Below are 16,014 nucleotides of genomic sequence, written 5' to 3'. Positions count from 1 at the left end.
AAGCTGGATCCAGCCCTGCACACAGACTCCTGCTGAGGTTGGGTAGCTCCACAGGGACCACCTCAGCTTTGTCCCCAACCTTGTCACTGCCCAGAGCCTTGTTCCCCACCCCACCCCCCCGCCACAGTGTGTTACAGGGCCAGGCTTCGACCAGATGGCTTCGCATTCCCTTTATTCCCATAAATAACCAATGAAGGCTCAACATGGCCTTGGGGAGCCCCAGCGACTGCCTGGAGCCCATCCATCTGGGGCGGCTGGGCAGTGAGCCCGCTCTCCTGGCAGCCCTTCCTCACCCGCGGTCGGCCAGGGGGCTGCAGGCAGCACCACAGGGCAGGGGCAGGTAGGTGAGGGTGGCTGTTTGCATCTCTAATCCCTGAAGCGAGTGCTTTCCTCCGAGATTACTGGGGATTACAGGCTCGAGTGCTCCAGGAGCTCAGTCGCATCTCTCCCTGCCCTTCAAGGAGCAGCGTTGAGCCCTGCAGGGGGTGGAAAGGCTGGCTGAGCACTGCTGTGATGAGCTGGGCATTCTCAGCCATGGCGACTCGCACTGCCTGGGACAGCCGCTGGCTTGCCGTGGCTCGCTCCAGAAGCCTGGTGCTCAGAGAGGCTGGCGAGCTACAGCCCAGGCTTTAACTAGAGCATTAAAAGCTGAAGGGATCAGCTGCAGAGTGGGAAGGGGGGGGGGGGATATGCAAGGGGTTGCATTTTTCTTGAGGGGGGGGGGGGGGGAGGGGGGCGGGTGATGCAAAAGGAGCGATGGTGACGCGGAGGGAGGCTGGCGCAGCTTGAGAGGTCCCTGAGGCGCCCTGGTCTCCCTCTGGCAGAAGCTTTATCAGGTCCCGGCTCGGCAGGGCTGGGAAGCCATCGCGAGCCACTACTAGGGACCCAGAGCTCTATAATTACCATGGGAGGCTGCGTTATTTTGGGAAGCGGCTACGCTGCTGCCAAAGCTTTTATTCCTCCAAACCAAAACAAGATGGAAAGAGCCCAGCCCAGGATGCTGCATCCGGCAGGCGTGGGGGAGGTTAACCCCTTGCCTCCTCACTGCCTGCACCCACAGGGGCTGCCTGCTCCCCCCAGCCTGCACCCGGCGTTGCCCCCAGCATCAAGCCCCCCTGTTTTGACCCTTTGGGGTCATACAGGCCACAGGGTGTCTGCTGGGCACGGGACAGAGCTGGGGGGCTCATCCCTGTCCTCAGCTTCTGGCAGGTTCAGAGGCCACATGTTCGAATGCTTTTCTGCCTCTGCCGTGAGAACTGCTATTTTTAGCTCTTTCTGTTGCAACAGGTCCAGTTCTGGGGCCTTCCCAGCGCAGTGGCTGGGCCAAAGAATGCCAGGCGGAGAGGAGCACCTCACTGCTGCCCCAAATAAAGTGTTCTAGGGGACAAAGCCCCCAAAGGGTCCATCCCAAAAGACACCCTGAAAGACCGGCAGAGGCAACAGCTGGGCAGGGAGGCTGTGCTTTGCAGCCTCTGAAGCAGCCAAACAGCCTCCAAGCTGGGGATGAACTCATTTTTTGCAGCATGGAAGAGGATGAACTGCATTGTGCACCCCACAGTGCCCCCCGCCCCAAGACCTCCTCCAGCCATCCCAAGCACAGGGTCGAGGTGGGCTGAGGGTCTGTACTCAGGGTAGACCCCAAAAACCTGGGGTTTGACTCCTGCCTTTTGTCTTCTTTCCCTTGATCTGAGCCTGTAAGGGCTGCCCGTGCCTGGGTCACTCCCCATGCTTGATCCCTGCAGGGCAGCAAATAGCCCCCAAACCCATGTGCTGGGGTTCCCCAAATCCTAAACCCACTCACCAGGGTCTCCCAACCCCCTAAACCGATGCACCAGGGTCTCCCAGGCCCCCAGATCCATGCACCAGAGGCTCTCCACCCTTGCACTGTCTCTGCAGGCAGCGCTGGTCCCCTGTCAGGGTAGGGGGGCTGGGAGGGGGGGCCAGGAAGGGGGCCATGCTTCCCTATGTCTGGCTGGTGCCTGCCCCTCAGAGGGCTCAGGTATGGGGGTGAGCTCCGTGGGACAGTGGCACAGCAGCAGGGGCAGAAAGTCATAGCCATTCAAAGCCACAAGCCAGGTTGTCCCACCCCAAGCCCCAGCCACACAGGCCTCCTGCCTGTCATCGTCCCCCCCAGCTGAGTCTTCCCACAACTCATCACATGTTACCAGCCCCCACAACCCCCTTTCAAAGAAATCAGCAACCAGTGCTGCCGATCTCCAGTGCCAGGACTGGGGACATGGTGGCGCTGAGGAATTAGGAGTGCTCCGGTGTCACCCTGAGCTCCCACCCTGCAGCCCCAGCCCACCACTTACCTCCTCCCCTGGAGCCACACCAGGAAGGGGTTTGTACCAGGGCCAGTGGAGAGCAGCAGGATGGAAGAGAAACAAGTTTTCTCATTAGAAGCAGCTGAGGTTTCACAGGGCCCCTTGCTAAGCCCTGGCTGTTCCAATCACCTCCCACCTCCAGGTCCCTCTGTCTCCCACAGAACCACTAGCCCAGGTCAGGGATGGAACCCACATGTCCCCAGTCAGCAGAGAGGGGGCAGAGACAGGCAGGTGATCAGGGAAAGCAGTGATGCTGCAGGGAAGCGCAAGAGCATCGTATCCCCTATGCTGCATTTTAAAATGCCACGTTTATGTAGACCCTACAAAAACCACCAGCAAGCGAACGGTGGCAACACGTGGCCCATGGGATTTTCCTGCCTGGCTGTGCCCAGGGTAAGCCTCATCGTTCAGGGACCGGAAGATGGCATGCCACTCATCAGCCTTGTCTAGGGGGGGGACAGGGAACTGGAGCAACTGGCCCCTTCTTCCCATCCTCACATCCTGCACCCCCAGCCCATGCACCGGCAAGAGGGGAAACTGAGGCAGGCAGGTAGTGAACCAGCATTGGCTTTGGTGCCCCACAGGACTTTCTGGGGTCTGAATTTGCCCCATGGAGTCACCAGGTTCCAGTGACCCAGGTGTTATCTATGACCCAAGGAGGTGCCCCAGCCCAGGCTGCTGCAGGGGACATGGGACTGTGACAGTGACTGTTCTCTGCCCACATCATGGAGGGAGGGCTCAGGCTACTTCTGGACTGTGCAAAGTCCTCAGTCCTGAGTTGGAAGGGTGGATGCTGTGCCCAGGGGACAAAGAGTGGCTCTGTGGGCAGTGCCAACCGTGACCAAGCCCCTGCAGAAACAGGCACCAGGCATAGGATGGTGGATCACAGGAGTGTAGGACAGGACAGAGCTCAGGACACCGCTAGTCCAGCCTCCAGCTCAAAGCAGAAATGGGCAGGTCCACAGAAACACTGGTGGAAAGGGCTCCCGTGGTCCCCACTGCCACCACCTGTTCGCTGCCAGAAAATCCTCCAGTGTGGGTGAGCCTTCCTGCTGTTGAAGATGGGGAACTGTCCCCACATTCCTATGGATCTGTGCACCCTGGCTGGATGCCAATGACCCCTTCAGCTCCCCATGTCTCTATGGAGCTGAGCACCCTGGTGGGGTCCCAGCAGCCCTTCTCCAGCTCTGGACATCCCTGTGGAGCTGGGTGGCCTGATCAGACTCCAGCACCTCTTCTCTTGGCATATCTCCTCAAGCCTCATGAGGACCCTGCTGCCCATCACCCACCACAAACAGCTGCTGTCCCCTGGGGAGGGTCCTCACAGCACTGGTGCCCACCCTGCTGAGATGCTGGGAGAAATCACACTCCTCCTCCCAGCTGGTCCACCAGACTTACCCATAAAGGTGATAAACACCGTGGCCGATAGATCCTCCCCATCACTGGGGCCAGAGACAGAGGTCTCGGTCTGGGCCTCATGCAGGTCAGTGGGGGAGGCTGTACCAAGCAGCACCGACTTGGCCATGTCCTTGCCAGAGCCACCAGAGCTTTTGGCCACCACCTCAGTGACACTCGGCTGCTGGCCTGTCAGCAGGGATGTGGGATGTGGGGATGCCCAGCTCCCTGCATGCAGCAAGAGCCACCATCCTGAGCTGTGGTCGAGCTTAGGCACAGCCCTGCTAGGGATGTCCCTGGGGACCACCTTGGGTGGGGGACAGAGCAGGACCCTGCAGGGGACAGGGGGCACAGAGGCAGCTCTCGGTGGTCTGCAGCTTGGTCTGGGTGCCCTTGTCCCTCCTGGGAGGTGATGGCTGGGGGGGGGAACAGCCAGCTGCGAGGAGCAGAGGGGCTGAGCCCCCTCACAACCAGCCTCGGGCCCAGGTTGGGGGGGGCTGCAGGGGCAAGGAGCCCCTGCCAGGCTGCCACCAACTGGGCAGGGGGCTGGGGGGGGAACCGGGTGCCGCACACACCGGTGGCTGGATTTGGGCATGGTGTGTGGCACATCTCTGGGGGGTGGCTTTGGGTAGATGACAGCTGTGGCACGGGGCCACCAGGGCTGTGTCAGGGTCATCTCCCTGCCTGCCAAGGGGGCAGCTCCTGGCTGGTGACTCAGTCTGGGATGAGTTGCTGGTCATGGGGGCAACCGAGCAGCCACCGCTTTGGCCTTGCCATGACTGGCTGCTGGCTCTCGCTTCACTCTCCCTCTGCCTGGTGCTGAGGATCCTCTGCAGGGGTCACCAGCAAGGAGTCCAATGGCACCAACCACACCAGGCACAGCTCACTCTGCAGCTCCATCCAGCTGGGCAAGAGGCTGGGGGTGACCTGGGGGTCCCATGGGGATGGGGAGCTCTCACTGCAGGGCTGGGGGTCCCCCAGGGTCCTGGTCTCCTGTGGTGGCAGGGAATTGGGGACCATGGTGTCTCCCAGGTGTGACAGCTGCAGTGGGTCCCCCATAGTCCTGATATTCCTGGGGAGCAATGGTGTCCTGCTCCCGGAGCAAAGAAACCGTGCGGCACGATGTCACCAAGGGCACTGTGATGTCACCATGATGCTGGCAGTGCTTGCCCATCCCTTCACCCAAGATAACATGGGACAGGCAGTTAGACAAGGAATCACCCCAGGGGGGGACAGAGCCACTGTCACCTCCCCAACACCCCTCCCTGGGCCCTCCCATGTTGAGGGCTGAGCATTGCCTGAGCAATAAACCATGAGGTTTTCCTGATGGGAAGGGGGATCCAGCCTGGATCCTGGGACCTTGGGGCTGTGCTGCCGCCTCCCCCTCCTTGCCCAGCTGTAGCATCCTTGGGCACATCCCCCAGTCCCTTCCCTGTCACTCCCCCATGAGCTCCTTTGGGTCTTGGTTTTCTCTAGCCAAAGCTCAACCACCCCACCCAAGGATGGAGATCCTCCACCTTGGGGACCTTAATTCTGTTTAGGAAGGTGACAAGGACACAGGGACAGCATGGGATGGCCATGGGCACAGGCTACCTCACTGTCCCTTGGGGCTTGTTTTACATCAAAGGCAAAGCTGCTCCATGGCGCCCACAGTCACACAGCTCCGTAACCTGCCTGTCACCACCATGGGCTCTTGCCATCGCATGGGGTGACAGTGGGCACGTCTGCCTGGGGAGGGGACCCAGGGCTTTGAGGTCCTGGCCAGGTGGCACAGGCAGGAACAGCATCAGCCTCAGGGCCAGGGAGGACACCCATGATGGGTTGGGGGGAACACAAGAGTGCTGCCACCATAGGGTGCCTGGGAGATGCCACCAAGCCCAGTACCACCACACCACCCTGAGCACAGGGACCTCATGCCTCAGTTTCCCCAAGAGCTTCCAGCCCCCCGGGGGAGGCGAGCAATTCCCAAGCAGGCCGGGCAGCGAGCGGGGAAGGATTTATTGACTCACGGCTCAGGGTACATCACAGTTTGAGCTCCCTTCCCGCCTCCAGAGAGGACATCTCCTTGGACTTCCCGGGCAAAAGTGCACGGAGAGGCTTCACAGTTTCATCCCTTCGGGAAAGCAGAACCGAGGCAGTGACAAATGGCAAACGCTACGTTGTATGAAAAAATAATACAAACTCTTCTCTTTAAATATCTTACAGAAAAATGAACCTGAATAAAGAGCATGAAAAGCACCGTGCGGCGCAACCCCCCACAACCACCCCAGGCCAAGGGGACCAAGACGAGCTGCATCCCCGCACCCCTCTGTACCACTTGGTGCTGCTCTCAGGGATGCGTGGTCACGGATTAGCATGGGCAGCAGGGACATGGGGGCAGTGGGGGGGGACCACTACATGCCTGTCCCCACACAAGAGTGTGTGTCCCCACCATGAACCCCTCACTCGGCCAGGGGTGCTGGCAGCCCCCTGAGCCCAGGGTGCCAGTAGAAGTAGCGTGAGAGGGTCTGGCCGAGGACGAGGGCATTGCTGTGAGGCTGCCCCATGACCCATGCTCCCTCAAGGGGCCAGGGGCTGTGTACCCCACCCCACCCCCGACCAAAGGAACCGGGCAGTCCCTCCTGTGTCGCAGTGCAAGTTCATGGAAAGCCAAGGCACCGCCGCGAGGCTGCGGCTCTGTACGGGGGAGCCCACAGGCTTTTGCGGGTGCAGTGGCCACACAGCCCCCAGGCGTGCAAAAGCAAAGCAAGCCAGGGGAGCGGACACACACACGGGGAAGGTCCCCACCGTGTGGCCAGCCGGGCTTGTCCTGGGGGCAACCGCTACTCCGTGGGGGGGATGCATAGGGGCCGTGCAGCCCTGGGGAGAGCCAGCTCCCTGGGACGGTGCGGGCAGCAGCATGAGCAGCCCGTGCAGAGGAGACTGAGTGGGGGGGCTCATCTGGAGAGCCCCAGGGATCCAGCCCCTGGGGTGGTGGCAGCCGGAGGAGATGCTTGCGGTGGGTGCAGCTCCTTCTCCTGTGGCTTCAGAGGGTGTGCAGGTGTGGGGGCGCAGGCAACCCGCCCTCGCCCTGCCGGTGCATCTCCCTGAAAGCTCGGTCCAGCTGCTCCAGCTGGGAGCTCAGCGGCAGGTGGATCTCCAGGTGCATGCGGAGGGTTTCCAGCCACTGCTCCAGCTTGCTGAAGGATGGCCTGAGCAAGAAGAGGGGGGACACGTGGCAGCTCCACTGCACTGGCCCCGTCCTCCCTGTGCCACCAGCCCCAGTGATCCCCCAGAGTGGGGGGTCCCAACCACTCACCGCTTCTCAGGGTCCAGGTCACAGCAGCAGACAGCGATGGGGAAGAAGCTGGGGGGGCAGGCAGGGGGGCAGTAGCGGTCCAGGAAGCCCCTGACGTTGAGGCCGAAGTCAGTGGTACGGGGCAGGTAGTCGGGGGTCAGCACTCACCCGGCCAATGATCTGGAGGAGAGTGGGAGGGAGGAGTGGGCTCAGCCCCCCGGGCAGACCCCAACCTCAGTGAGGACCCCAACCCCACAGGGAGACCCCAATCCCGGTGGTACTTGCCTCGCACAGGACGATACCGAAGGAGAAGATGTCCACCTTCTCATCATAGCTCCTCCCTGCCAGGAGAGATGGGTCAAGCCATGCTGCACAGCCTGTCCCTGCCCCACCAAGCATCCTCTGCCTGGGGACAAAGCCCTAGCTGGCCACATCCCCACTCACAGCATCACGGCCAGGCTCACCATTGATCATCTCAGGGGCCATCCAGTACGGGTTCCCCACCACCGTGTACCGCTTCTTGCGGTCCGGTTTCTTCAGGTTCTTGAGATGTTCAGGCTGGTTCTTCTCATCCACCATCAGCCGTGCCAGCCCAAAATCAGCCACCACCACGCTCTTGTTCTGGGTGGGTAGAGAGGAATGGTGGGCAGAGCCATGTAGGGGGCTGAGACCCCCAGCCGGGCTGGGGGAGGACACCATCAAGGTGAGAGAACTCACCTCCCGCACGAGGCAGTTGTGAGAGTTGAGGTCACGGTGGATGATGTTCATGGAGTGGAGGTAGGCCTGGGGGAAGGATAGGCTGAGAAAAGGGGGGCACCCCTAGCTGGTGGTCCCCAACCCACCAGCACTCATCCCGCCCAGCCAGCCCTGGGTGGCACCCACCATGCCAGCAGCAATGTCCTTGGCAAAGCTGACCCGCTGGCTCCAGGGGTAGTGGCTGTCCTGGGGGCAGGAGGAGGGATTTGTCAGAGCAGAGGAGAGGGGTCCCCCAGCCCCACCAGGCCTGTGGGGTTGGGGGGTCCTGACCTGCCCCCCAGAGCTCACCATGCTCTTGATGAGGCCCCTCAAGGTGCCCCCTTTGATGTACTCCGTGATGAAGTTGAGCCTCTTCTCCTTGTACAGCACCCCGATGAACTTCAGCACATTGGGGTGCTCCAGGCAGCGCATCACCTTCACCTGCAGGACCCCCCCGTGCCTGTGACACCCCCACACACTCAGCACCCACCCGGACGACCCACTGCTCATGTCTTCTCCATTAAACAGGCAGGGGCTGCCTGCATCCTGTGGTGGCTGGCCATCCCCAGTCCAGGTGTCATGCCCAGCATCCCATATCATGGTGGGGGACAGGATCGGACAGCCCCATCCCTCATGTCCCCCTCCAAGCCAGGGGTATTAAAGACAAGGATATTCACCTCTTTGAGGAAGGTCCTCTGTGTCTCCTCATCAAAGCGAATCAGCTCCTTCATGACCATCACCTCACCTGTCTCCCGGTGTGTCACCTGGCAGGGAGGGCAGGGGCTGAATCACCAGCTCCCAGATACCATCCCCACCCTTCGGGACAGCCCAGGAGAGATGATACCCCACCCCTGGGAGTTGAGACCCTCATGCCCGTGACACTTGTTGGTCACCCAGCCCCACCTTGATGGCCTGGCCAAAGCAGCCCTTGCCCAGCACCTCGCCGTGGATGAGGTCAGAAGGGCGAAAGATGCGATGGGCACGGGAGACAATGCGCAACGACTCAGAGCGACCGATGTCCTTGCGCTGGGACGCGGGTGAGCCCACTGAGCCAGAGCCCGGAGACTTGTCCGTGCTGCAGCTCCTCCTGCGGGATTGACGGACAGACAGAGGGTCAACTCCAAGGAGGTATTCCAATGGAAGAGGTGGGCAAGCTGGTGGCCTTACGTGACAGTCCTCTGGCGCATGGCACCAGGCTCCCCACAGGGTGGGGGGGGCAGGGGAGCACAGGGGGCTGCACGGGGCAGGCAGGGGGCTGCAGGCAAGCCCTGACTCGCAGGCAAGGGGCTCGTGGGGGTCATGCTCGATGGTCAGCTGGAGCAGGCGGCTGGTCTCCTGGATCAGCAGGTCAATCTGGGGGCAGAAAATGATGGTGGGGATGGTGGATGGTTTAGGGGGCAACTCGGGGAAGGTGTTGGTTTGGGGTGACCTGGGGGAGTATACCTCATCCAGGGGAACATGGCCAATGGGGGTGCCGTTGATCTCCAGGATGCGATCGCCAACGTGGATGGAGTTCTTCATGTCAGGGCTGATGCAGTCTGGATCCACCCTGCAGGGCCAGCAGGCAGCGGGGGTCAGCCCCCCCAGCCACAACACCCTCAGAGGTGGGGATGTGCTGGGACACAGCCCACGCTCCACCCCCAGCCAATGGGGAAAGGCTGTCATGTCCCCTGTGAGTCACCTCTATGAGATGGCAACATGCCGCCACGGTACCCACAAGTCACCCCAGCAAGATGGGGATGTGCAGGCGAGCTGCCCACGGGTCACCCCTACCAGATGGGGACATGGAAACAAGCTGCCCGCAGGTCACCCCTGCTAGTTGGGAACAGGCAGGCAAGCCACCCGTGTTGGCTGGGGACACAGACACTGCCCACAAGCCACCCTTACTTCTTGGGGACATGCTGTCATGGTAACTGTGAGTCACCCCTCCAGGATGGGGACACACAGTCACGGTACCTGCGAGTCATCCTTGCTAGTTGGGGACATGCAGGCATGTTGCCCATGGGTCACCCCTAGCAGGTGGGGACACACAAACATGTTTCCCATGAGCTGCTCCTGGATGGAGACATGCTGGCACAGTACCCACAAGCCATCCCAAGCATTTGGGGACATGCCTGCCTGGTTCCCAGAACCCACCCTGGCAGATGAGGCAACGCCAGCCTCACCCCAGGTGAGGCTGTCATCACCCCAAGTGATCACAATGCCAGATGTCACCCTCCAAGCCACCCTGATGGCCAGGGACATGCCAGCACTGGCCATCCCTGGCTGAGTGGGACACATCAGCCTCATCCCTCACCCTCCCACCCCAAAAAGTCTGTGGGGTGCATCCCACCAGCAGAAGGGATGTGGGATGCCCCCAGCCCCAGGGAGGGGACGGTGGCAGAGGGGACACAGACGCACTCTCGGACGCGGACGGTGCGGGAGTGCTCGGTGCCACAGCCCTGGTCAATGGAGACTGAGAAGCCACGTTTGCCATCGGAGCAGGCGGGGATGGAGACGAGCGTGACAGTGTGCGGGATGCGGGAAGCTGGCGAATCCGGCAGGATCTGCTCAATGACCGGTGTCACCACCATCTGGTAATAGCAGTGCCCGCTGCGGGGCCAAGAGGAGGCGGGTGGTTGGGGGGCTGCCAGAGGACGTGTACCCCCCAGCCACTCACCCAGGCTAGGACATACCAGTAGAGCTTGGAGCGCTCCACCAGCGCATAGGTGTCCCCATCCCCGATGAATGTGTGGCAGTTGAGGCAGCTGAAGCACTCGGGGTGGTACTTCTGCTCCCCGGCCACCTGCGGACAGATGCCATCAGCCATGGGAGCCCAGATGGCCAGGGCACTGAGCACAGGTGCCAGGGCTCAGATGGTGTTGTGAGCACCCATGGGTGCACCAAGGCCAAGGGAAGGGCAGGCTGAGCTGTGAAGTGGTAGGGACAGCTGTGCCGCTAGGCTGAGGACAGCTGGAGGGACATCTCCCCACCACCCTGAGCATCCCCAGCCCCGGCATGGGTGCATGCCCCTCCCAGGGTGCCCCTAAAATGCAGAGGACACCCCTGCCACTGCCAGAGCCCAAGCCACGCTGGGGGTCTGCACCCCCTCCCCATCTCACCCACTCTCCAGGGAGTGCAGCCATGGGTCAGGGCTCCATGTCCCGCCCAGGCCCCCCCAGTGCTCACCATGACGAGCCCCTTGGTGATCTGCTCCGAGCAGCCATGGCAGAGCTCCCCAAAGCGCACCCAGTAATCCTTCTTGCAGTACAGGCGCCCATCCTTCTCATAGTACTGGTGGGACAGGGAGGTCCCGCACTCACAGCACCTGTGGCAGAGGATGGGGACTCTCTTGCTACCATGTCCCCATCATCACCCTGTCCCCATTGTCACCCTGGGGGGCAGCCAGTGCCAGTCTGCCCCATGGCGCTCTGGGCAAGCTGCTTCCCCTGTTTCCTACCCTGCTGCAGGGCCACTGCATCTGTGTGTCACTGTCCCCAGGGCGGCAGTGGGTGGCTCCAGGGGTGCCTGTGCAGGCTGGCAGTGTGAGGACATGTGGGGACATGGTGGGGGGAGGGACAGAGACAGGCATGGGGAGGGTGGTGCCCACCCTGCATGGATGTGCCAGCCTGGTCATGGACATAGTGAGGGATGTGCCAGCCTGCTCACAGACAGAGGGACATGCCGGCTGGCTCACAGACAGGCCATCATGGATCACAGACACACAGAGGGCTGTGCCACCCTGGTCACAGATGTGCCAGCCTGGTCATGGACAGAGGGACATGCCAGCCTGGTCATGGACACATGAAGGGACATGTCAGCCTGGTCACGAACACACCACCCTGGCACAGAGGGACATGCCAACTTGGTCACAGATGCAGGGATGGATGTGCCACCCTGGTCACAGACACACAAAGGGACATGCCACTCTGGCCATGGGCATGCCAGCCTTGGGGATGCAACACCCTGTCTGCTGCAAACAGGGTGCAGGGGGACACGCCTACAGTGCAGGGTTCTGCTCTGGTCCCGGGGAGGAGGGCGCAGGGGATGGGGGTGCAGGGGGGTGCACAGAGTGTACAATAGGAGGGTGCACCCAGGGGCGCAGAGGGTGCTGTGGATTCTGGGGGTGCACAGGCAGGTGCAGGGGTGCTGTGTGATGGGGTGCTGCATCAGATTATGCAGGGGGGTTGCAGGGGGGTGCTACAGGGGATTTCCTGTAGGGGGGTGCAGGGGGATACATATGAAGGGTGCTGCAGGGGTGCAGGGGGGTGCTAGTGGGAAGTTCCCGGGTGGGGGGCTGGGGGGGCTATAAGAAGCTGCACGGGGACTGCCGCAGTCACCGGCGCCTAACGCAAGTGGAATACCAACCAGGCGTGACGTCACGGCGCGGAATTTCCCCACCCCATGACGTCACCGCGCGAGGACTCCACCACCGCCTGCGCAGCCCAAAGCCTACCCAAAGCCTACGCAGGGCTGGGGGGGGGGGGGGGGGGGGGGCGGCGGCCAATGGGGGGCGGCTGCGCCGCCCCGCCCCTTAACCCCCTCCCCCCCACGGCGCCCCTACACCCCCCACCCCCCCCACCCCGCGTGCCTGGGCTGAGGCCCGCGCTCCCTTCCACGCGCTCCCTTCCACGCGCTCCCTCCCACGGCTGCAAGCTGAGGGGGGGGGGGGGCGGGAGGAGGCTTCGCAGCGGTTCCGCTGGGGCCGAGGGAGGGGGGAGCCGAGTGGGGCGGAGGGGGAGACACACAGACGGGGCAAGCGGGGGGCTGGGGGGGAGGAGGCGGAGCGCCCCCGGGGTCCGTGGGGGTGCAGAGTCCAGCCCGACCCGCTCCCACTCACTTGGCTCCAGCGCGCAGGACGCAGTTCTTCCTCAGCACAGCTGCCAGCATCCTCCGTGGGACGGGGAGGCCACCCCGGTGCCCTGCCGTGCTCAGCACCCTCCCAGCCCCACAGGGACCCCACCAGGCCCCGGTCACCCCTTGCACCCCTCGACCCAGGACCTTTCTCCTCCTGCTCAGGGCTCCCACCACTCGAACTGCCGGGAGGGTGCAGAGAAAGAGGAAACGGGGCGGGAGGGGGCCAGGTGACATCAGCCTCACACCCTGTCACCCGTTACCCAGCAGGAAGGGACAGCGCAAGGCGGCCGGCGGCCGCGGGGTGCTGGCAGCAGAGCCCTCTGTCAGGCTCAGCATCACCTGGTGGGCGCTGCCCACCCCCCGCTGCCCCGGCGAGCATCCAGGTGTGAGTGACAGCCTCACACGTGCCCCTGCCATGGCCAGAGCTGGGGGTCCCACTGTCCCCATCCTGTTGTCCCCATGGAGCATCCCGCTGTCCCCAGGCTCCTACCTGAAGCAGTCGGCATGCCAGTTGGCGTTCAGCGCCTGCAGGTACTGCCCGTCGTAGATGCCCTGCCCGCAGCTCGAACACACTGGCAGGTCGGTCCCTGGATAGAGGGGGGGGGGGGGGATGGGACACGGACGACAACACACAAAAGGGGGACAGGGCTGTCACTCTGCCAGCTGTCCCCACCCACCTGCAGCAGTACCCAGGCACATGCCCCTGAGTTATGTCCCTCTGTCTGGGGTGAAAAATTCCACCCACAGCCCCCAGCCATCCCATAATGGGGACAAGGTCGTGGCACTGATGTCCCCAGGGCTGGGGACAGGGGCTCAGCGCCAAGCCACCTCCAGAGAGCCCCTACCCCCAGAGGCACTGCCCTGACCCTGGGTGCCCCTGTCACTGGGGGTGCTGGGTGCTCATGGTGGTGGGGGGACACAGGGAGCCTGGGGTGCAGGGGGGTAGCGTTGGGGTCCCAGGGGTGTCCCACAGAGGCGCTGGGTTCAGCCAGCACAGGGCACAGGCAGGCCAGGGGGCACAAGGGTGACGGAGGGACGACAACACAGTAAGGTGCTGAGTGCAGAACAGATGTTTGGGGTGCATGGAGGTGTCAGGGATGGAGGGGTGCCCGGTGCTTGAGGCTGGGTGTTCAGGAGCGGCGGAATGGGGGACACAGGCTGAGGTGCAGGATGGGTGTGGGAGTTATAATGAGGTGCAGGATGGGGGCAGGGAGGGATACAGGGCTACAGGATTGGTGCAGGGAGGGTAGGGGGGATGCAAGGGTGCAGGATGGGGGAAAAGGGTGCAGGGGGGATGAGGAAGGAGTGAAGGATGGGTGCAGCAAGGGACACAGGGGTGCAGGATGGGTGCAGAGAGTGCAGGTGAGATTAGGGGGTGCAGGGTGGGTGTGGGGGGAGATGGAGGGGACAGGATGGAAGGATTGTAAAGGAGGGATGTAGTGGGACACAAAAGTGCATGGGGGGACCCTGTGGCGTGCAGGATGGGTGCTGGGGGATGCAGAGCGTATAAGAGGGTGCAGCGGTTGCAGGACAGGTGCTGTGGGATGCAGGGGATGTAGGGGAACCCACAGGGGTGCAGGATAGGTGCTGGGGGACGCAGGGGGCATGGCGGGACTCAGAAGGGTGCAGGAGGGGATGCAGAGGTTGTAAGGACACACAGTGGGGTGCAAGATGTGTGCTGGGGGATGCAGGGGTACCCAGAGAGGTGCAGGACAGGTGCTGGAGAATGCAGAGGGCATAGGGGGACACAGGGGGCTGCAGGATGGGTGCTGGGGGATACAGGGGGCATGGGGGTACTCAAGAGAGATACAGGATGGGTGGTGGGGGATACAGGGAGCACGGGGGGATACAGAGAGATGCAGGATGGGTGCTGGGGGATGCAGGGGGACCCAGCAGGGTGCAGAGACACAGAAGGTGCTGCGGGATGCGGCATAGATGGGGTACTGAGCAGTGCAAGGATACAGAGAGGTATAGGATGGGTGCTGGATGGGGGGGCTGCAGGATGGGAAGGGGTGCAGGGGCGCGCAGAGGGGGCAGAGGGGGTAAAGGGGTGCAGGGGGGAGGCGAGTGATGTAGAGGGGCTGCAGGTGTGCAAGTTTAGTGGGGGTGCGGGGAGGGATGAGGGGTGCAGAGTGGATGGGAGGCACAGTAGGGATGTGGGGGTGCAGAGAAAGAGGCAGGAGGGACAGGGGGTGCAGGGGGATATCAGGGTGCAGGGAAGGAGGTGTACAGGGTTTGCAGGGTGCAAAGAGGGATGTGTGAGTGCAGGGGAGGATGCAGGGTGTTTGTGGAGTGCATGCAGGGATGCAGGCTAGAAGGGGGGTTGGGGTACAGAGGGGTGGAGATGCAGGCTGGACAGGGGATGCAGCAGATCTAGGGGCGCAGAGAGAGTGCATGCTGGAAGGGGGGTTCAGGGGTGATGTAGGGGTGCAGGAAGGATACAGGCTGGATGAGGGGTGCACAGAGAGATTTGGGGATGCACACGGTAGATGTGGGGGACACAGGATGGAAGTGGGGTGCAGTGGGGGCTGCAGAGGGTGATGTGGGCTGGATGAGGGGTGCAGGGGGTGGTTTGCGGGTTGCGGGGGGGGTGCTGTTTGGCTGGGGAGCGTGGGGGGGATGTGGCGGGGATGCAAGCTGGATGGGGGGTGCAGAGGAGGCTGCAGGGGTGCGGGAGGAGATATGGGGGTGCGGGAGGGATGCGTGGGGGCTGCAGGCTGGCTGGGGGTGCGGGTGAGCCGGGCGGGGGGGTCGCGAGGCCCCAGTGGCGGCGCGGAAGCGCTGAGTCAGGCGGGGGGCCCGGGGGGGGTCACGCACCTTCGTCCTCTCCCATAGGCTCGTCCCTCCAGGTGCAGCACAGCAGCATCAACCTCATGCAGCCGCGCTGCCCGGCCCCGCGCCAGGCCCTGCCCTCGCCACGGCCCCGGCCCCGGCCCCGGCCCCGGCCCCGGCCCGGCCCGGCCCCGGCCCTGCCGCTGCGGCTCCGGCGGGCGGGCGGGGACGGCCGGGGGAGAGCACGGCGCCGGCGCGGCCGCCAGGGGGCGGGGCCGCGAGGGACTAGGGGCGGGGCCGGGGAGAGGGCCGGGCCCGGGCCGGAGGGGGCGTGGTCTGTGTGGAGGGGGCAGGGCCAGGGCAACGTGGGGCACGAGGGGCGCCGGGGCTGCCACCGTGGGTAGGGCACGGGTGTCCTCATTCACCCGGGGTGTCACCATGGGTAGGGTCTCCCTGTCCACCCAGGCTGCCCCCGTGGGTAGGGTGTCCCTGTGCACCCGGCTGTCACCATGGGTAGGGCACTTGTGTCCCTGTCCATCTGGGCTGCCACCGTGTGGCACGACATCAGTATCCCTCTTACTTCCTGAGTTGTCACCATGGATCAGGGCACAGCCGTTCCCCTGGGATGACACTGTGGGACAGGGCATGGACATACCCATCATCCTGTGGTCTGTC

General features: G+C 63.2%; 1 protein-coding gene across 1 annotated transcript; it reads right to left on the bottom strand.

Annotated features, from left to right (window-relative positions):
* Positions 1 to 5,699: 5,699 nt before the first annotated feature.
* Positions 5,700 to 15,598, bottom strand: LIMK1 (LIM domain kinase 1). The gene is given in 18 exon segments (XM_056360669.1): positions 5,700 to 6,910; positions 7,018 to 7,151; positions 7,153 to 7,176; positions 7,282 to 7,337; positions 7,461 to 7,617; positions 7,714 to 7,779; positions 7,879 to 7,938; positions 8,041 to 8,172; positions 8,409 to 8,495; positions 8,635 to 8,818; positions 8,899 to 8,945; positions 8,947 to 9,084; positions 9,175 to 9,280; positions 10,132 to 10,323; positions 10,407 to 10,516; positions 10,900 to 11,038; positions 13,058 to 13,154; positions 15,385 to 15,598. Coding segments are annotated over 18 exon segments (1,953 nt in total). The 5' UTR covers positions 15,443 to 15,598; the 3' UTR covers positions 5,700 to 6,744.
* Positions 15,599 to 16,014: the final 416 nt, after the last annotated feature.

This window comes from Falco biarmicus, chromosome 1 (assembly GCF_023638135.1).
Source record: "Falco biarmicus isolate bFalBia1 chromosome 1, bFalBia1.pri, whole genome shotgun sequence".
Taxonomy (NCBI): domain Eukaryota; kingdom Metazoa; phylum Chordata; class Aves; order Falconiformes; family Falconidae; genus Falco; species Falco biarmicus.
This window is presented reverse-complemented; position numbering and strand designations above follow the sequence as displayed.